Here is a 21,834-nt window from a genome sequence, read left to right as displayed (position 1 = left end):
AGCGCACATTCAGATAGCGCGAAGACAACCAGATGGATGCGGGTCCGTCACTGATTATGGCCCCCCTGGAAACATTTCCGTTGTGTCTTTGCAGTTTGCAGTTCATTTCCCTATTTGCTCGTGCTGTGAATATTTGCAGCGTACGTGATGTGAAATTCGACGAAGTTGTTTTCTGAATATGTAGTTGTTGTGGCGTTTGTATGTGTTTTCTGAATTTGGAGGTGTTTTCTGAATATGTAGTAGTTGTGGCGGCGTTTGCATGTGTTTTCTGAATTTGGAGGTGTTTTCTGAATATGTAGTAGTTGTGGCGGAGTTTGCATGTGTTTTCTGAATTTGGAGGTGTTTTCTGAATATGTAGTAGTTGTGGCGGCTTTTTTATGTGTTTTCTGAATTTGAAGTTGTTTTCTGAATATGTAGTTGTTGTGGCGTTTGTATGTGTTGTGACCCTTCTCGGCCACCGTATTAATGAGCTCACGTGCAGACATCGAGGATGACGTCAGCATTTACACATAGGCTAGGATACACAACTTTAAAAGATTTTTACCACTTTAATGTTTAAGTGACTGTTCACGCCAGTATCCTAGCTAACAAATAAAGGTCACCAGGACGACCTCCGGACCTTCACAGGACGTGCAGCGGCCACTCGGGACATTCGCTTTAAGTCCTCAAATGTCATTTTATTTTACTTGATGATGACCTTTACAAATTAAATGAATAAGTTAGAAAACATTTGAGTAGATGATTTTCAGTATATTCGCATAATTTTGCTGTTGTTTTATTGCAAGAAAACATTTTAGGTATGTTTTATGACATGAATGTGTTCCTTTCGTTGTTTTAGGTTAGAAGCCAACAGGAGCTACCATCCGAGTGACACAGCTGCTTTGCTTGATCCACCCACGCCCGGGAAAAGATAAAAAAAATAAATACAAATATTTTTTTTATTTGCTTAAGAGTCATGTAATTTAAAATTTAACATGTATGTTGTTTTTGTAGCATTGATTTTTAGATGCAGTTGTTCTCTTCATTTTTATTTAGTTATATTTATTCATTTTATTTAATTATACATTAAACATAATTATACATATAATTATACATTCATTTCTCTTGCAATCCTATTTGTTCTTTTATTTCTTAACATTTAATAAAAATAATAAGAAAAGAAAAACGTTTCAATTGTTTAAATAAAATGTACCCTATGTTCCAAACTACTTGCATGTGTCTATTTTCTTTGGTTAGCCTAACATTTAAATAAAATAACATTTGAAGAAAGTCCCCCAAACGTCCCTAATGTCTGCTGCACGTCCTGTGAACGTCCCCGTGAACGTCCGGAGGGCGTCCTTGCGAACGTCCGCTCGACGTCAAGCGGACCCTACACGCTGACGTCCGGGGGACGTTCGCAGAGGCCATTTAGGGGACGTCCTGTGGACCTTTTTTGTTAGCTGGGCAAACAGCTGAGACAGGAAAAAAAATAAAATAATTTCGCAGGGTTAGGAAAATGTTAGATCGTGACAATGCCTCTGGATGTCGCTCGAGATATAGCCTTCAATTAAAGTGGCTTTGTTCTGGTTTGCCATTTCTTTTCTTAAACCTTCACAGTCTATATAACTCTCTAATTTTGCAGGTTTATTTTATTATCTCTCACTTTTAATCGCATCTCTTACTGTGTGTGGTAAACATGGGAAGGGAAATTAAAGATTTAATGAATTAAGAATTTGTGCTATTTATTAATTTGTTCCCTTATTTCAGTTAAACCATGGGTTATTTAGGGAACAAAATTAACGAAACATGGACAATTGCCACAAATAATAAATCGCCCTGTGTCCCGCAGCCGTGCAAAGCTAGTTATCTGATGAAATGACTTAGTTACTTAATTTCAACTGCTTTTTATGTTGAAGAACTTTTGTGTTCTTTCTACTTTAATGTACTTTTAAAGTTTACATCACATTAAAAGCTTATTTAGTACATTGTGAATTAATGATGATGTATTTATAGACTCACAGCCGCTCGCACGTGTTCTGCGCACAAGCCAAGCAAAGCACACCATTAAATCAGTTAACCGACCATCGACAGCCTGTAATCGATTAATCTCTTATCGACAATTAACCGATAATTGATTAATCGTTTACACCCCTTACAGAAGTCAGATTTGTTAGTTTTCATTGTGTATCTGTTATTGGGCTAATAAGAGGAACAAATGTGGTTTGTACATTGGTTTTCAATAATTAAAATTTGAGAATTTAAATTTATATTATAGAATCGCATTTAGCAAAGATAATTTACTGGCAATATTAATAAAAATAATCTGGGGAAATATAAATCACATTTCAGAAGAAATTATCTGAACCATTTTATTCAGACAAAATCAACTGCTTTAAATCGATGTCAATATAATCCTTAACAGACCTTTAATGAAATCAACTTTAACCAAATAAGATTTTATTACCTTTACGCTCTCTAAATTAAAGAGCTAGATCTCTCTGCAACCACAATCTTAATTTTAATATAAGGATTCTTTGAGTTTGAAATGTTCTATCAATTTCTTTCCAATCTTGCAATTTGAAGACATTTTATTTGATTGAGAGTATCACAAATGCTCTGTGGATTATCATGAATATGAAACACTTCACAATTGCACATTTAGATATAAGAGTAAGATTTAAGCTCAATGTTATTAATAACTGTTAGCTCTGCAATTCGCTCTTTAAATTCATCCAACACCATAGTACTTCTAAGGGCTTTTATTTTGGCCTGGCGATATGACGTCATAAGGCGGAGCCGCGCTCCTGCGTCTGTGATTCTTTTACTGTCTAAGGTGATTCTGCTGATGAAAGGTGTGTGTTTTAATCATTTAAAATGTTTAAATCAATACAACTCGTAAAGAGACTTGTATATAGATACTGTAATAGATCATCTAATATTATTTTGGATGAGTAACAGAAAAAAGTGCGTCTCATTTCGCTCCTTATATCATGAATCAGTTCATCATAAACACGAATTCAGAATTCAGACCAGACACGGATTTTCGAGACTTTTTCGAGTCAATTGAATTATTTGCCTGTCTAAATGATTCAGTGTTTTGAATCACTCGAATCGACGATGCCTGCTGCTCAAAACTGTAAATGCAGCGAGAACAACAAACACAAACGTAATGACAACTTTTACAAGCCAATTGCAAATGTTTTTCATGAATTAAGTGTGATCCAAACGCTATCAGAAAATACAAAATATAAATCTTAATACATATGAACCTTATTTATAATTTGTCATTTTATTAGCTTGAGTGCTAGTTTTTGTTGTTTTTGTCTTACCAGGTGATGTAAGTCCATTAACTCTCATTCTTACTGACTCCCTTACTAGTGTGCTGACTACTGAACTAGGGAGGTGACTGAGACGCCCCCAGAGATTTAGTTTGGAATTTTTTTCTTTCTGTTAATTCTTCTTATTCTTAAACAGGACAAAGTGTCCAAACATAAACTCCTGGTGAATCAACTGAAATCCACGTGACACACTATTACAAAGATGGCTTTTATTAAAGAGGAGAGTGAAGATGTTAAGATTGAAGAAACATTCAGAGTCAAACAAGAAGATACTGGGGCACACACAGGTTGGTTTTACATTCTCACTCACTGTAATGTCCTGCGTACTCACAAATGTCAGACTATGAGAAACACAATTTAGGGGAAACAGTAACATTGGAGGAATCCAGGCACTGCTACTTAACTGCACAATACTATCACAAATGGTGAAGCGTGATAGTGACCCCCAATTTCCACCAGATGCGTAACGGCTGCGTTACGGCTCCGCTGCGTGACAGCTCCGTGTTCCGTCGTCCGTCAATACCCACCAGGTCCGTATTTGTTGCGGAACGGCTGTTGTTGCGGTCATGACTGACAGCTGACGTCATGATGCCCCATGTAATCTCGCGAATTCTGGTGTGATCGCGCGATATGTAGTTTCTATCAACAGAACTACCAAACCAGGAACAGTTTTCCATCCGAAGGAGTATAGGATAGAACGTCTCCGGTTACTATCGTAACCTTTTCTTTTCTCTTTTCATTTCTTCATCGATCGTGTCAACGGGGTTAAAACTTCAACAAGCCTGTCTCCGCCCATTATGACGTTTTCAAGGTGTAGTGTAGGGAAATATGAGCGCGGTGCATTTTATTTTGAAAATTAAACGGATCTTTTATTTTGTTTCTGGCTGTTCTGTTTTGTCACTCGACTTCCTGTCCTGCGTACTCTGCCCTGTAGTGCTGCGGAGCGCTCCGGCATCCGGCAAAAATAGAAGCTCTGCGTATCTGCTCCGGAGGGCTGCGGATCGCCGGAGTTGGAACGCAGCTGTAACGAATTCAGTGGAAATACACTCATTGACTTTAATGGAAACCTATTGACTCCGCCGCCGTGCCGGAGCCGTAACACAGCCGTTACGCATCTGGTGGAAATTGGGGGTCAGGATGTTATTTAGTTGCAGGCACTGGAAGACTTGTCATGGTAGAACAGGGGTGTTCAAACTCGGTTCTTGAAGACCACTGTCCTGCGAAGTTTAGCTTCAGTTCGCCTTAACAAACCTGCCTGGAAGTTTCTAACACCAGGAATGCTGCTTTCACGTGCCATAAACTTTAAACATGGAGGAGACAACCATTGCTGCTAACGATTGTTTTTTTACCACAGTCACTTCATCACCTTTTCATTAAAGTCGAGCATATTTGTATATATGAACAATAACTAAAAGCATATTGTATGTGTATGTTTTATAAACTGTGAAATAAGCATATATTTTTCCAAAATTCCAGAATCATCAGCAAGCCTGACTATCTAGTGCGGTGAACGTTTAGAGGTGCATCTAAAAACATTAGAATGTCATGGAAAAGTTCGTTACTTTGTGATTTCATTCAAAAAGCTAACTTTCTTATATTCTAGATTCATTGCACACAAACTGAAATATTTCAAGAGTTTTTTGTTTTAATTCTGATGGTAACGACTTACAGCGAAGGAAAATAAAAATGTCAGTATCTCGAAAAATTAGAATATTCCATTTTGAGCTTGATTAGTTTGATTAATTTTGAGTATAAACACTGGGCACCTCCTGGATTAGTTTAGAACATGCAACCACAATTATGGGAGAGACTACTGACTTAACAGTTGTCCAGAAGACAATTATCAACACCCACACTCAGACGTCTTCAGGAAAAGAGCTACAGCTGTCACATTCCTAGAACCAAGCTACTCCTGAACCAGAAAAAAACGTCACAAGCATTTCAACTGGGGTAAGGAGAAAAAGAACTTGACTGTTGCTCAGTTGTCCACATTCAACTCTTCAGTTGGAAGTAAGTTTAACATTTCATTTGAAAATCAAGGTCTGGAGTCTGGAGGAAGTGGAGAGGCACAGAATCCAAGCTGCTTGGAGTCCAGTGTGAAGTTACTGAAGTCAGAGATGATTTGGGCTGCCGTGACGTCTGCTGGTGTTGCTCCATTGTGTTTTATCAAGCCTAAAGTCAATGCAGCCATCTACCAGAAGATTTTGGAGCACTTCATGCTTCCATCTGCTGACAAGCTTTATTAAGATTCTAATTTGCCGACCATGATAGTACTGTGCTTGATTGGCCAGCCAACTCACCTGACCTGAACCTCACGGAGAATCTATGGGGTATTGTGAAGAGGAAGATAAGTAACATCTGACAAACAATACAGAGGAGCTGAAGGCCTATCAAGGCAACCTGGTCTTCAATAACGCATCAGCAGTGCCACAGGCTGATCGCCTCCATGCCACACCACAGTGAATGAGTAATTCGTGCAAAAGGAGCCACAGCCAAGTATTGAGTGCATAATTAAACCTGCTGTGGAGATCTTGAACATTTATGTTTTGTAAATCTTTTTATGATTGATCTTTGAGAAAATATAAAAAAAAATTTTGAGCTACTAAATTTGTAATTTTCAGGAGCTGTAAATCGTAACCATCAATATGAAATATTTCAGTTTGTGTGCAATGAATCTAGAATATAAAAAAAGTTTTCTTTTTTGAATTAAATTACAAAAAATAAATTACTTTTCCAAGATTTTCAAATTTTTGAGATGCACCTGTATATGGTTGTCAACCAGTGGGATGCTGCATTTTATTCATTCCAGCAACAAAGCACTTGAATGTGATGATCACGATTTCATAAGTGGGACATAGGAAATTTACGTGAAATAGTATGTGAAAGCAGCATAAGACCTTGATTAGGTGACTCAATTAAATTTAATTGTGTTTGGAGTTGAACTCTACATCAGTGGTTCCCAAACTTTTCCATTCCACGACCCACCTAGACAAGTGTAATATATTTCACGACCCACCAAAATATTTAAAAAAAAAAAAAAACAACGAGTGAAATTACTTTAAACCTAATCTTACTTAAAATTTTTATGACAGAAATTAAGTATTTAAGAAAAATAACCATTTTATTTTAGAGTACAACTGAAAATTTCACTACAAATTTACAAGTTTTAATTTTTGTTTACTGGCGTTAAAATATGTAGTGTCCATAAAAACGTGAAGCAGGCTCACTCCAGTGAAGTGTGATCTGCGCTGCTGTGTTTTGTTGCATTCATGATCCTTCCGTGTGTGTCGGCGAGAACGGAGCACAATCCAACACTTTTTTAGAAAAGCATAAGAAGCAAAGCAGAACTATCTAAAACAGTTTGGAGATTAAAATAATTGTGAAATAGGTAAAAAAAGACCGATTGAACCTTTTAATGACATTGCTCTGAGACCTTCAAAACACGCAACGCACACGGACTTAATTGCAATTTGAAAATCACACTAAGGATATTGCAGTTCATTATTAATGTTGGTGGGCTATATCGTTGTGATGAGTGGGTTCCCAGTTCCCGCCTCCTTCTTCCTGTGATTGTGAAGATTTTAATGTTTTACACTGGTGCCGAAGCCAGGGAGGAAGGAGGGGCGCGCTGCCGAAGATCCTTCGCCGCTGGGGTGAATCCGCAGTGCCATCGAGCAGGGCGAAGGAGTTTGCCGCCGAGGGTGCTCGATGTGGTGGGCTGGAGTGAGTTGCCGGGGGGGGGGGGGGGGGGGGGGGCGAACTCACTCCAGCCCACCGCCTCGATGACTCCTTCGTGGAAAGAGGTGGGAACCGGCGGACAATCAAACAAAGTTTTAATAACCAAATAAACACAAAACAGCGCGACAGCCCCTCTCGGATGACTGCCGTGCACAAATAAAAAACAAACACAAAATAAAACCCAGGCCTGGTCCTCTCTCGTCCTTCACTGTCATCGCTCCTCTTTTGTATCTTTCCGATCTCCTCCGTGGTTCTTGAGACCGGTGAGTGTTGCTCATTTCCCAATCACTCCACCGGCCTAGCTCTGTTCCCATGGCACTAGGCCCCGCCCCACTCGTCACATTCGTGCAGCCCTAGACTGAACTGTGTTAGTGTCTGTGTGTCATTGAAACGCAAAATTAGCTGCAGCCAAGTGACTTTGTGCGACCCACCTTGTTCCATTCCGTGACCCACGAGTGGGTCGCGACCCACAGTTTGAAAACCCCTGCTCTACATGACAGTAGCCCTTCAGGAGCAGGATTGGTCACCCCTGGGATAGTAGGAAATCTCAACGCAGAAGAATACAGAAATATCCTTAGGGAAGATTGGTCATCTTTTAACTGGAAAATCACCCTAAGCTCACAGCTAAGCCAATACAAGAGTGACTTGAATACAATCAAACGTCTCTAGAGAAAATAACTGACCACTCCCACCTAACCTGACGGAGCTTGAGAGGATTGAGAAGAAACACAGAAAACACAAATGGAGATGTGCAAAACTTGTCACATCATACACAAAAAAAATTGAGCCTGTAACCACTACCAAAGAGTTTGTAATGAATACTTTTGTGATGACTTTACAGATTTATTAAATAGGAATAACTGAAATTATTGCAAATGTATTGTTGTTGTTGTTGTTGTTGTGGATTTTGCTGGAAAAGGCTACAACATACTTTTTAAGTATTCTAATTTGTTGAGATAGTGAATTGGTGGGGTTTTGTTAGATGTGAGCCAAACTCATCACAATTAAAGGAACCAAAGACTTAAACTAGGGGTGGGCGATATCTCGATATTTAAAATATATCTTGATATTTTTTAAACACGATATGGATTTTGACATATCGTATATATCGATATATTGTTTATATTTAATTCTGATTCAGCCACTTTGCTTGTTTGCCTTCTCTGTGCTGGGCTCGCCCCTGCTCGCTCGCCCCCCGCCTCCTTGCTTTTGTTCCCCCTCAAAAAAAGTCTAAACAAAAAGACAACTGGCTCCATTATATGGAGATATTCCGGTTTTAAGGCGTCGGGTAAACAGCAGGCAGATGTCTACTGTATGGCCCTATGATTTCCGCGATGCAGAAAACGCGCACGGAATCGCGGAATCCAGTCATAAAAACGGAATTTACAGTTTAAAGCGGAATGTCACGGAATTTGTCAAATTTTGAATGAATTAATCAAAATTAGGTCATTGCACTTTCATCAAATCGTGATATGGACTAATGCAAATATTAAGCCGGAAAAGTCTGTGTTAATGAATGGCGCAGAAGCGCGTCTTCGTCTATTACACACATGGAAGCGTGCGTGATTTCAGCATCTCAAAATGAGAACTTTTCGTCGACATTCTAATTCATTTTGAAGCACCTGTATGGTATTTGCCAGGGGTAGCATACAACCACAAAACAATAGCCAATCTATGGCATGGTTTCAGGGGCTTTAACAAGTTAGTTGTCTTATGTGTGAGGCTTAGCTCAACAATTTGCAGAATAAACTGTTATGTGACATTCGAAAGTGTTGCCGCCACTGATCTTCATTAAAGTTTTCAAGGACATTTGGCTAAAATACAGCCCCTTGAGGTCTTTGTAACATTCACTGTCTTCCCTCGGAAACACCCAGTTGCATTAGCAGTGTAAAAAGAGCTGAGGCTTTTAGCATCTGATGGCGCCATGCTGACAGAGCACGACAAACAATTCCGCTTTTCCTTCTTGCCGTTTTTTAGCAGGCTAGCGTTTTAGACTAGCACATTACATGTCACATCTCAATGTCACGTGTCTTCGTGGTATCTTTACGGGATGAGTGTGAATGCGCACAGATCCTGGAAAATCACTAGCAGCGTGAATAAACCAAAATCACATTACCCATGCATTTTCCGGAATCTCTGTGTGAAACAGGCTGTGTCCTTGATGTGTGCATAACAAATGCAAGTTACACTAGAGCAGTTTTACACAAGGACAGTCAAAAATTAGGCATTGGAAATAAGAAAATATTAACAGAAACGTTTCTGTGCAAATATAAGGCTAAAAATATGACCAAAAAGTCTATTCTTTTGACTATTTTTAGACCTGCATGGCATTCCCCTTAGTCTAATAACTGTCAGATTTCTTGGACTGAAGATTTTTTGGTTTTGTCCTAAAGAAAGTGAAGAGTTATATTCAAGATGTTGGCCCTGATGCTTTAATGCTTTCAGGTTGGTTTTGATGTCTGTTGCTTTGTGCTATTAAGCTGATGTTTATTTGTATTTGTTTTTTTTTGCTTTAGACCTAATGACACTGAAAGAGGAGAGCCAAGAAATGGTTGAAGTGGAAGTGAAAGATTGGTTTAAGAAACATCAGGATTTCATTACTGGAGGAAAATCCACACAGACTGAAAAGACTTCCTCAGAAAACAGAGCTCAGGAAAACAAATATAACAGCTGTTTTACCTGCCATCAATGCGGAAAGAGTTTCTCCCAAAAACAAAACATTAAAGTCCATATGAGAATTCACACTGGAGAAAAGCCTTTCACTTGTACTCAGTGTGGACAGAGCTTTACACGTAAAGAAACCCTTATTGGCCACATGAGAATTCACACTAGAGAGAAGCCTTTCAAATGCCAAGAGTGTGGACAGAATTTTACACAAAAAGGAAACCTCAATGCCCACATGAGAGGTCACTCTGGAAAGAAGCCTTTCACTTGCATTCAGTGTGGACAGAGTTTTACACGTAAAGAAACCCTTAATGCCCACATAAGAATTCACACTGGAGAGAAGCCTTTCACCTGCCGAGAGTGTGGACAGAGCTTTACACAAAAAGGAAACCTCAATGCACACATGAGAACTCACACTGGAGAGAAGCCTTTCACTTGCAAACTGTGCCGGAAGAGCTACTCACGAAATGAATGTCTGCAGACTCACTTGAGAATCCACATTGGAGAAAAACCATTCACATGTATTCATTGTGGAAAAAAGTGCATAGGTAAACTAAACTTTAATCAGCACATGAAAATTCACTCAAGCGAGAACTGTTTTGTATGTCTTCAGTGTGGAATGAATTTCATAGATGGGAAACAACTTGAGGATCATGTCAAAGTTCACATTGGAGAGAAATCTTTTATGTGCCATCACTGTGGGAAGACTTGCATAAACAAATCAATCCTTAAAGTTCACATTAGAGTTCACACTGGAGAGAAGCCTTTCAGCTGCCCTCAGTGTGGAAAGAGATTCACACAAAAAACTAATTTTGAAGTCCACATGAGAATTCACACTGGAGAGAGGCCTTTCACATGTCTTTGGTGTGAGGAGAGTTTCACATATCAAAGAGACCTGAAACATCATTTGCGAACACATTCTGGAAAGTAATAGCAATGTTACTCCAAGTGGTAAGAGGTTTACAGGAAACAACGGTTTCAGAAATAAAGTGCATATTCACTCTGGACAAGGCCATCTAATTCATCAGACTTAAATATACACGTGAAAATAGTTTGCAGATTTAAAAACCATATTCACTATATTTTTGATGCTGTTTGAATACTGTAACAAATATATCTTTGTTTTTATTAAACATTTGTTGTTACAGGTAATGAAATTAATTGTGTTAATCTTTACAATAATACCATAATCATGTAGTGTGAAAATTTAATTATAATGGCAGCCTTTCAGAATTGGTGAATCCATCGCCGATCATTCACATCTGGCATAGAAGTCACAAAATAACCTGGGCATCATTAAGCCGACTCAAATTTTATCTCTGGAAGACCAACTCACAACCAATGGTAGAGCCAGAAGGATGTCAAAGGTGGTGGTGGACTTCAGGCGCCTACCCAAAATTGTATTCACTATTATTTGGGGGGATATGTACTTTACTCAAGTGCATTTTAAACTGACTACTGCAAAAACTGAATGCTACGTCCACAAATGTCTTGGGTTATGAATGTAACCATGGTTCCCTTAGAAGGGGAACAAGAGGAGACTGTGTCTGCTAATGCTATGAAGAACTTCATCAGCATGACCAGTGTCTTAAAGGGTAACTAAACACTGGTCAGAGCCTGACTCTACCCACTGATAATATTTGAAAAATGCTGAAAAGTAGGCAGAGCACAGCAGAGATAGAGGAGACGAACCGAGGGCGGGGCTGAGTGGGAGGGGCGTAAACCTGAGACCCGCAGTGATGGATTAATTGACAGCTGCTGTCAGAGTCGCTAAAATGGAGAGTGACTGTAGTGACGCAAGTAGCTTTGCAACAGAGCGTTCAGGGCCAGGACCTGAACCATATCAATTCGATACACTGGCTCAAACTGCGGTCTTAAATCCTGCATCGTGATCGCCATCCGACGATGCTACCCAAGCAGCCGCGCAAGAGAAAATGGGGCCAGTCTCTGAGTGGTAAAATATTAGCATTATGTCTAAATTAGGCTAAAGTTCATCGCAGTGCTAAACAAACTATCAACATTTTGAAACCCATGCCTTTAGATTAATTTTGGTATGATTTAGTGTTAATAATTAAGTGAAAAACAGAGATTTCAAGTCTCCCTCTACAATTACAAATGTGAAGTCCAGTTAATTTAATAAGTACTATACACAAAACAGAGTTTATACAAATTAATAGTTAAAGGGTTTGTTCAACCAAAAATGAATATTATGTCATTTATAACTCACCCTCATGTGGTTCCAAACCCGTGAGACCTCCGTTTATCTTCGGAACACCGTTTAAGATATTTTAGAGTTAGTCCGAGAGCTCTCAGTTCCTCCATTGAAACTGTGTGTACGGTATACTGTCCATGTCCAGAAAGGTAAGAAAAACATCATCAAAGTAGTCCATGTGACATCAGAGGGTCAGTTAGAATTTGTTGAAGCATCGAAAATACATTTTGGTGCAAAAACTACTACTTTATTCAGCATTGTCTTCTCTTCCAATCTGTTGTGAGCACGTTCAAAACAAAAATGGTACAAAATAAAGTGCAGCAGATGCAATGACTGTGGCCTTCATACACATGGGTATTGTTTTGATTTAATAACTGCATGGCCATTATATAAATTAAGATAATCAATTTTATATCTTTCTTTAGGAAACTCCCAACTAAAGCAATAAGAGAACAGTAAGCTCTTGGCATAGTGATGCTGTTCCCTTCTCTTAGATATCTACATTCCAAAAAAGGCTACTCAAGTCATTGTTTAAATTTCACGTTCACGTCATACTTCCAATGTACATTGCCTGGCATAATGAAAACAGTCTAAAGCAAGATTTGTTTAGCTATGCCACCAAACAGCCCTCTTGATGTTCCTCCAGGAGGCCCAGAATGCCAAAGGCCTACTCATTTTGAAGGGCAACTTGATGCATGCAGAGAGGTTTTGTCTTTGCTCAACCATACCGCAGACCAGTCCCTAATATTCCAGAAGATGACAGAGACCTTTTAGCATAGCCAAAGCTTTTTGACGATCCAGGCTCTAATGTCGATATCCTCTCCGCCTTCCAGGATTCTTGGTTACCAAGGGGCTGGTAAGTTTGGAATAACATCTTTTTAATGGTATTCAATTTGGGAATATTGTTTGTAATTTCATATCTTCTTCCTTAAAGTTGGATCACGACTCTACTCTCCTATTTGATGATGTGACATCCTCCAGGCTGCTTAAAGGGTTGGTTCACTTTCAAATAAAATTTTGGTATGTTTTAGCTTACCTCAAAGACATCCAAGATGTACGTGTCTTTGTTTCCGCAGTAGTTTCCATTTTGATATTTTTAGGTCAAACCGTTCTTGTCTGTGACTATAATGGAGGTCAATGGTCACCACCTCAAAGAGCATGCACAGAGGAGTCCAAATTAAACAATTCCCCATCATAAAAAAACACATTGATGATGAGCGGTTTTTGTAAGAAAATGAACAGTATTTATATCGTTTTTTACCTCTTGTACATAACCACGTCCATGTGATCTGTGTGCTTCCTGTTGTGTGACGTGTGCGCGCGTTCTGGCTTAGTCTGCGCAAGTGCTGGAAGTGATCTCTCGCGCGTGTACATCACTCATTGTTTACTGTTTACCACATGATACGCCACCAATCTGCACTGTCTTAAATATAATGCAGTAATTGTAATTAATTTGTTTAATAACTTCTATAATTGTTGCGATCATAATAAAAATACAACACATTACTCACTCTATTGACAGCGTGCCATTGGGTCCCTCTGGCCTTGGATGTCGCCTCCAGTATATACGTGGCAAACTAAACAAAACGTCCAAAACGCTGCGGCTCAACATTGGAGAAAACTCAGGATCTTCAGTCAGGCAGGTGTGTGATGCGATACTGTCAATGTCCTCGTCGTTGTCTTGTAGATGTGGCATTGCTGTGTTCCATTCGTGACAACATATATGCTCTCCACTTCTGTTGGCATCTCACAACACTTGCTACTAAAACACCACAAACTTTTAAGAGATCTCCGTCTCTCTGAGGCCTGAAGACATGCTGCTGCAGCGGATGCTTCCTCCATCGCTCTGAGTACTTGATCTATGTAGTCTGGTTAAAATAAATATGGTTGTGAAAAAAATTAAACGTCTGTTGATATATTGAAATCGGCTTCCATTGCAACTTCCTGTACGTCTAAATATGTTTAGATCTTCAAAGTGAAAGGTAACGCTTCCGAAATCTCTGTGAAAACCATAGACAGTAAGTGTAAACAATGAGTTACGTACACACATGAGAGATCACCTCCAGCGCTTTCCGCGCTTGCGCAGACTAAGCCAGAGCCCGCGTGCACGTCACAACAGGAAGCACGCGCACTCAGATCAGTCGGAAGTGTTTGTGTACAAGAGGTAAAAATTATATTATTACTGTTCATTTTCTTACACAAACCACTCATTTAGTGTCTTAGGTCATCAATGTGTACTTACGATGGGGAATTGTTTAATTTGGACTTCTCTGTGCATGCTCTTTGAGGTGGTGACCATAGACCTCCATTATAGTCACAGACAAGAACGGTTTGACCTAAAAATATAAAAATGGGAACAACTGCGGAAACAAAGACACCTACATCTTGGATGCCCTTGAGGTAAGCTAAAACATATCAAAATTTAATTTGAAAGTGAACTATCCCTTTAAGAAGTGGGACACATTCTTCAGGCCAATTGTCATAAAAGAGGCCAAGCGGGTTACTTAAACAGTAGAGCTGAGTCAGTTGTCGCTGTCAGCAGAAAGTGCTGAAGGAAGTGATCTTGATGAAACAAAATATGCCATATTTGATTTACTTGTCCTTTTTTTAGCATTTGCTATATTTGCAGTTACAGCTACTTTTAATATTGTATTGTTAACTTTAAAACAACCTATGAGATATATATATATATATATATATATATATATATATATATATTTTTTTTTTTTTTTTTTTTCAGACAGTGTTGTGCATGAACGCGTTCAATGAACGACGTTCACTGAACGTGTTCATATTTTCGCCGAACTGAACGAATCACTTTTCATACAATGAACGTGAACGAGAGCGGCGCTCACTCTGGCAGGAATGAACAGCACGCGCAGTTCACGTTCAAGCTCTTGAAAAGTCAGGTTTTACCAGGGCTTAATTTGAAAATTAGCCAAGACAGCATTATTAAAAGGAAATATAGAAATGCAAGTCAGTATCAGCAAATCAGAGGTTAAAAGTGTGATATGGAAGACAGTAAATCAAATGTGGCAAGAGAGGTGGGATAGAGAGGGAAAAGGAAGGCAATTATATCAAATCCAGAGGGATGTTAAGTGTACAGTGATTGGAAGTGGAAATAGCAGAGAGGAAACGGTCATCTCTAGGTTAAGATTGGGACATTGTTTATTAAATAAAACACTAAAGGTAATAGGAAAACATGACACAGGATTGTGTGAGGTGTGCAAGGAAGAGGAGTCAGTGGAGCATGTGGTCTTGAGGTGCAGCAGGTATGATGTTCAGAGAGAGATGATGAGGAATAAGTTGAGAGAGATAGAGGTTCAGGACATGACACTAAAAGGGCTATTGAGCACTCAACATAGGGCACAGACTAGAATCCTTATGGGTTTCTTAAGGGACACAGGGGTTTATAATAGAGTGTGAAGATTCATAGGAGTATTGAGGAAGGTTATTACTATTAATTTTTTTTTTTTTTTTTAAGTATTATAATAGGGTTGAATAATGGTGAAGTGTGTGGATTTATATGCTTGGGGAGTAGGATGGAATGGGGTGAATTAATATGTGAACCTGTTTTCTGATCCACACTCCAGAGCAGAGGGTGGCGGTAATGCACCAATTATGCTGGATGCCAACCGCCGTTAAACATTAAAAAAGAAGAAGAAGAAAGGCTTAATTTGAGCCGGAACATGTTCCGTCACCTCCAACATTGGATCCGGCACCTCCTGTGTCACTAAAATTAATTGCCTAAATGAAAAAAAAAATTACTGTTTGTGTAGTGTTCAATGTTTGTGACACATGACTTGCGTGCTTGTTGTACTAGTTGAGATTGCTGTTAGCCTCGATCGTTTCACGCAGGGAAATATGTCAAAAAGACAGGAAAGAACATTTTCAAATACGCTGGACAGTCAGATCCCAAACAAGCAAAAATCGTTTCCGCTGATCAAAAAGGAGACCACGGTGGACACAGTAGCCTAGTATCGATATCTCGTTATTTCGACATAATAAGGGGACATTCTAATCTGCATTAAGCCACATTAAGCGTTCTTATAATGGTTTTCTATGGGAGGAAAATGCTTAACCGTTCATTTTATGGGCTCATCTGATATTTTGTACATAGCATAGCCTATTTGTTAGGATTTTAGTATCATAATAATTAGGCTAATAAATGCACGCACAATTATCCGTGAACTTGATTTGAACAAATGCCTTTCAACTTGTGTGTGCAAAATTCAGAATTAAATTAATGTGCAGAAATTTGTACAAATAGAGTAGGCTATGTAGGCATACTATACTGTTGTAGCCATTAAAAAAAGCGCGTCTCATATTTGTTAAAATATTATAATGTTGTTGTTTTTTTTCCATTTATGTTGATTTATGAAAAGTGAACAGCACGACCGAGTAAGATAGGATGCGCAATATGAGACATGGAGCGGGTCAGACATGATTTTGACCGTTGAAGTTGTTTAGAAAGTCCTGGGTAATTTGGTTCATGCTGGCTAAATAAAAGTTTCACTGAACATACAGTATACCTTGACTGCACCTTGCATTTTCCAATTTCTACATATCATGATTACACATTATTTAAGGGGTAAATATATTCTCTATCTCAACATTTTTTTTCTCCTGGCTATAATGATTGTCTCTTGTTTATTGGTACAATAATTTTGATTAGTTTTGGAGTGGCAGTGATTTGCAGCTGGTAATGGATGGTAACGAGGTTCTATTGAGTAAGATAGTGGCCTATCTTAAAAAGAATTTAACAAATGAACGTGAACTAGTTCGTTTTTAGATATGTGAACTTAGTTCATTTAAAAAAAAAAAAGAACTATGAACATGAACTAGTTCATTATCATCTGTGTGAACTGAACTTTGAGCTAGTTCTTTTTAAGTATAAACTGGCACAACACTGTTTTCAGATGAATTTAATCTGGAAAACTAATTGTAGACTATATACATACAACAGGTAGGTGAATGTTTCAAATGATCTCTCTTCTTTAACCTAAAAATATTAAATTAGAAGTTTTCCATTAAATAATTCAAGTGAATCTTTGTCTTCACTCTACATGGCATTCAACTTCAAATTGCAGTGCAAGGGAGAATTAAAAATAAAAACGTTGATATAAATGATTTTGTGTGCTATATTAGAGTTCATTTAACAGTGTTTTATAGATATTTTGAGACTGTACAGAGTGAAACAAATTCTAACCATAAAACATGCAACTCCAAATAGTGTAGTTTTTCTGTATCCCACTTTTCCTCAATCTGGAGGTCTACAGTCTGTTGTAGTTTCTTGGGCCCTATCCCAATATTCACACTACGCCCTAAGGTCTTCCTCGAAGTGGACACTTTTTGAATGTGCACTTATCGGAGTAAGTGCACAAGGGCCCGAAGCTGTGAAGAGCAGAATTGGGACAGTTTTGCACACGTCACTATCTATGTCACTTATGTTGTGATCAGGAGAGCAAACATGGCGCTGGCTGCAGTTGCAGTATTCGCAGTACTCCTGCTAAAGTTGATCACAACTCACCACCAGTTTCTTACCAGAAGAATTAGAAATCGCAGGAGAAGGCGGCTTCTACACCGGATCCAAATATGCAAGCTGATGCCCGACCAACAGGTAAATTAACTTTATTTTACATTTCAATGTAACGTTAACGTTACCGTTCATTTACGAGGCTTATGTGTGTGCTGCTGATAACACTGCTGTTATTGTGTCACAAAAAGTAGTTTTAAGAATTTTTCAGTCGAGAATGTAGTTGATTAAAGCTCAAATATGTGGTTTATTTGTAAAGAGAGCGCCTATTTTAAAATTTTATCCGACGTTTTCGGGGTTGTGAGAGTTTCTCAAACTCGGTCCTGAAGGGCCACTGTCCTGCACAGTTTAGCTCCAACCCAGATCAAACACACCTGAGCAAACTACTCAAAGCTAAGTTTGTTTGTTCAGGGTTAGAGCTAAACTCTGCAGGACAGTGACCCTTCAGGACCGAGTTTGACAATCCTTTGAATGAAGAAATGAATATTTTTTTTACTCTTAGCTACCAACCTTTCTGTTAATGTTGTTATTCATATTAAAACAGTTTTTGGCTAAGATAAATTGTGATATAACCTAAACTATAAAGTGATGTAGACTATAGGAAACTTTATTAAATTGTGAGCTGTTCCTAATATTTTGTCAAAATATCAAGTGTGGCAAAATATCAAGAACAGCTCTCAATATAATTCAGTATAGTTAACATCACCACCAACACAAGTGAGTGTCCAAAATTACAATGAAAATAGATCAACTTCCTTTAACAAATTCAATTATAAAATGAATAAAAAACTTTTTCATGGTGTGATCTGTTTTCCTAAATCTGTCATTCAAATTATTGTTTTGTCTTTTTAAGTTTGGCAGACTGATCAGGTATGCCAGGCTGAATCATACCATGCCTGTCCTTCTGGTGTATTTTGATGTTGAGAGAGACCTTCGACCCGACTATCGCCTTTCAAGAAAATCAATGGATGGCTTGATGGATATTCTGCACAGGCACCAGGACCACGGCTGGGGAACTTATTTGGAAGTCCTAATATTTGTGTATTGGATTGCACATGGACTGTCTTATAGAGTCACTGCCCGGGCGTTCTCTGTGCCAAAATCGACAGTGTGCCGTGTGGTGCACAGAGTTGCTCAGAAAATTATGGACATTGCAGGTAAAGTGATTTGCTATCCACACCATGATGAACTTGAAGAAGTTGGCCTGCGATTTGGACGCCTTGCTCGGCATACAGCATTTGACAAGGCTGTAGGGGCAATAGATGGATGCCATATTCGTATCAAGCCTCCAAATCGTAACAAAGAGGACTATTTTAATTACAAGCAATTCTATTCTATCCAAATGCAATCCATCTGTGACTCTCAGGGATGTTTTCTCAACATCTTTGTTGGTTTTCCGGGCTCTGTACATGATACCCGTGTTCTAAAAAACAGCCCACTTTATGTTAATGCTGAGTACCCCCCACCTGGCTTTTTTCTTCTTGGTGATGGGGGATATCCCTGCATACAGTCCCCCATAACCATCATCACACCCTACAAACTGCCACTTCAAGGAAGGGTCGAGGAACGCTTCAATTACAGCCATTCACGTGCGCGTTCAATTATTGAACGAGCCTTTGGTATGATGAAGGCACGCTGGAGGGCAACACTCTTCAAAGCCTTAGAAGTAAAGGTTGGCTTCTGCACAGAGGTGGTCACTGCCTGTGCATTCTTACACAATGTCTGCCTTACCCATGGTGATGTCCTGGAACCAGAGCCACCTTATGATGCCTTACCACAACCACCAACAGCAGATTCTGGACAGGAGACAAGTGGCAACCAGCTCCGGGCTAGACTCGCTGCACATGTATCAGCACCCCTTAATGTTCAAGGGCACCTTTTGGAACATGATTACATAATTTAATTCAAAGTACCTCATACCTGAACACACACATTGTTGTCATGAGTGTAGAAATTTAACACCTTAAAGGTTGTATCAGTGATTTCAGGCCCAAACATAAATTGTCACATTCATCTAATCTTTCCTAACGATCCGCTAGCTGCCCGCCCCATAAGCATGCCGTCAAAAAAAACGTGTCTCTGTAGGCAGCCTAGGCTCTGAGATCTGCACACAAAAACAATTTGTTTCACCAACCTCTCAAAACCAAAATAAAGTGTTCCAAGGCTGCCAACAGTCAGAGACGCGTTTTTTGACACCATGCTTATGGGGCGGGCAGCTAGCGGATTGTTAGAAAAGATTAGATGAATGTGACAATTTATGTTTGGGCCTGAAATCACTGATACATTTAATTATTCCATTGGTCTAACATTGCACATCAACATGTACCTATCTATTTATTATTAGTTATTTCTATTATTATTTATTTATTATTTATCTATTTTTATATATATATATATATATATATATATATACATTTTACTTGACATTGTTTACTTACAGTTCTGTTTATATATTTTGTAAAATGAAAAATGTTGTTGATTACCTATCATCTGTAAATACCAATTAATTTATTTTGTTATAAACTTGTCTTGAAGTACTTTGTTTCAGTAAAACAAAAGTGATTTTCTAAATGATAAATGTTTCTCTTTATTTGCATATATACAGAATTGAAATTTCCAAATGTCTTGTACAAACCAAGAAATACAACCAAAGTCCTCTAAAACTTTAAAATATAAATGAAATCACTCATTGGTGTTAACACAGTGACCACTTATACAGGAACATCAAACAACAAACAGAACAGAACTAGATGCAGGACATTATTTCTCTGTCATATGGTCAACCAGCTTTTCCAAACAAATCTAACATCCTATCCATTTGCTGCTGAGACTTTTGGAGCCAAGCATGATCCCTTTCATTTTCTTCCTTCTGTGTTTTCTCTAGCCTCTCACAGAAGTCTTTAAGACAATCTACACTCTCCCTCTTCCTCTTTCTCTTTTCTGGTCTGACATCAGTTGATGTACCTGGTTGATCACTTGGGGGGTCTGCTGTCTCAGTATCTGAGCCTGTTGGATTTCAGGAAACACAGGACGAGATGTAATGCATCCTTTTAAGTGCAAGCGCATACCAGGAGAATATGCTTGACCTTGGCAGTGTAGTTGTCACAGTGAAGTTTTCAGGTGGGCATCGTTCCTTGATGGGTGGTCCGAGGGACACATCGTCAGTAGTACACCTCAAACTTCATAGGATGTTTCGGCCATTATAACTAGACATCCTCGGTTGAGGAAGGCCCTACGGGGGTGATCAATCCCCGCAGTGTATCCCCCCAATCACCCAATCAAGCTGGAGCCCAACAAGAGTCTTGTCTCTTTATCCACAGCCACTGGCTGCTTCTCTCAGCTGTCTCCGACATTGCTTTGATGGCCTGGCGCAGGCTCTGGCCTCTGATTCCCAGGTCTCCAAGCAGTCTGGTGGTAGACACTGCCACAAAACCTCTGCACCCCACCTCCACTGGACGGACTTCAGTTTTCCATCCACGATCTTGTGCTTCAGCAGCTAGCTCAGCATAGCGTAGTTTTTTTCGCTCGTATGCCTCGTCCACTGAGTCTTCCCAGGGTACAGTGAGTTCGATGATGAAGACCTTCTTCAGAGAGGGGGACCAGAGAACTATGTCAGGCCTGTGGTGATTGCAATCTCTGAAGGAAAAACTAGCCGCCGTCCAACATCCACTAACATCTTCCAATCACAGGCCCCTCGAAGTTGACCATGCTCCAGAGAAGTGGGCCTGCACATGGCTGCCTTTGCCCCCATGCGGACAAAGTTGATCTGCAGTGGATTGGGTGCTGATGGTGGTGGTAAACAGTTGGAGGCAGTCCGTTTGTTTTCCAGGGTGGCTGCAAGGATCTTAAGGACTTGGTTATGACGCCACGTATAACGTCCCTGGGTGAGGCTGACTCCACATCCGGTCAGTATGTGCTTGAGAGAACCTGGCCTGGAGCAGAGGGCACATCCTGGATCTTCTCCCAACCACTGATGGAGATTGCTAGGTGTTGGAAGAACATCATATGTAGCCCTGATGATGAAGCTGATTCGCTTTGCTTCCATGCTCCACAACTCCTTCCAGCTGATCCTCCTTCTCTCTACACTCTCCCAGCGTGTCCACTGTCCCTGTTTACCAAGGGAAACTGCCTTGGCCCACCTTGCTGCTTCTTCCTGCCGGTGTATTTCCTCCACCACCAATTTCCTCCGTTCGTGTGCCGTGGCTGTATTCCAGGCTGGTTGCCTAGTTGTTAGCCCAAGGCCTCCCCTTCCCTGCTGGACATGCCCCACTATGTCCGCAAGTCTGAGAGCTGCTGCTGCCTCCTCCACAGCACTAGCTGGTCTCCATTTGCGGCCCGCCACCAAGGTTGGTGTGTTGTTTCTCACC

General features: G+C 39.6%; 1 protein-coding gene across 1 annotated transcript; it reads left to right on the top strand.

The window, feature by feature from the left end:
* Positions 1-3,364: 3,364 nt before the first annotated feature.
* LOC132099117 (gastrula zinc finger protein XlCGF8.2DB-like) lies at positions 3,365-10,703 on the top strand. Its single transcript, XM_059505569.1, has 2 exons — positions 3,365-3,604; positions 9,572-10,703. The coding sequence occupies exons 1-2, from the start codon at positions 3,520-3,522 to the stop codon at positions 10,648-10,650; spliced, it is 1,164 nt and encodes a 387-aa protein (XP_059361552.1). The 5' UTR covers positions 3,365-3,519; the 3' UTR covers positions 10,651-10,703.
* Positions 10,704-21,834: the final 11,131 nt, after the last annotated feature.

This window comes from Carassius carassius, chromosome 22, assembly GCF_963082965.1.
Source record: "Carassius carassius chromosome 22, fCarCar2.1, whole genome shotgun sequence".
In the NCBI taxonomy this organism is placed as follows: Eukaryota; Metazoa; Chordata; class Actinopteri; order Cypriniformes; family Cyprinidae; genus Carassius; species Carassius carassius.
Note: the sequence above shows the minus strand (reverse complement) of the source record. Positions and strands in the feature narration are given on the sequence as shown.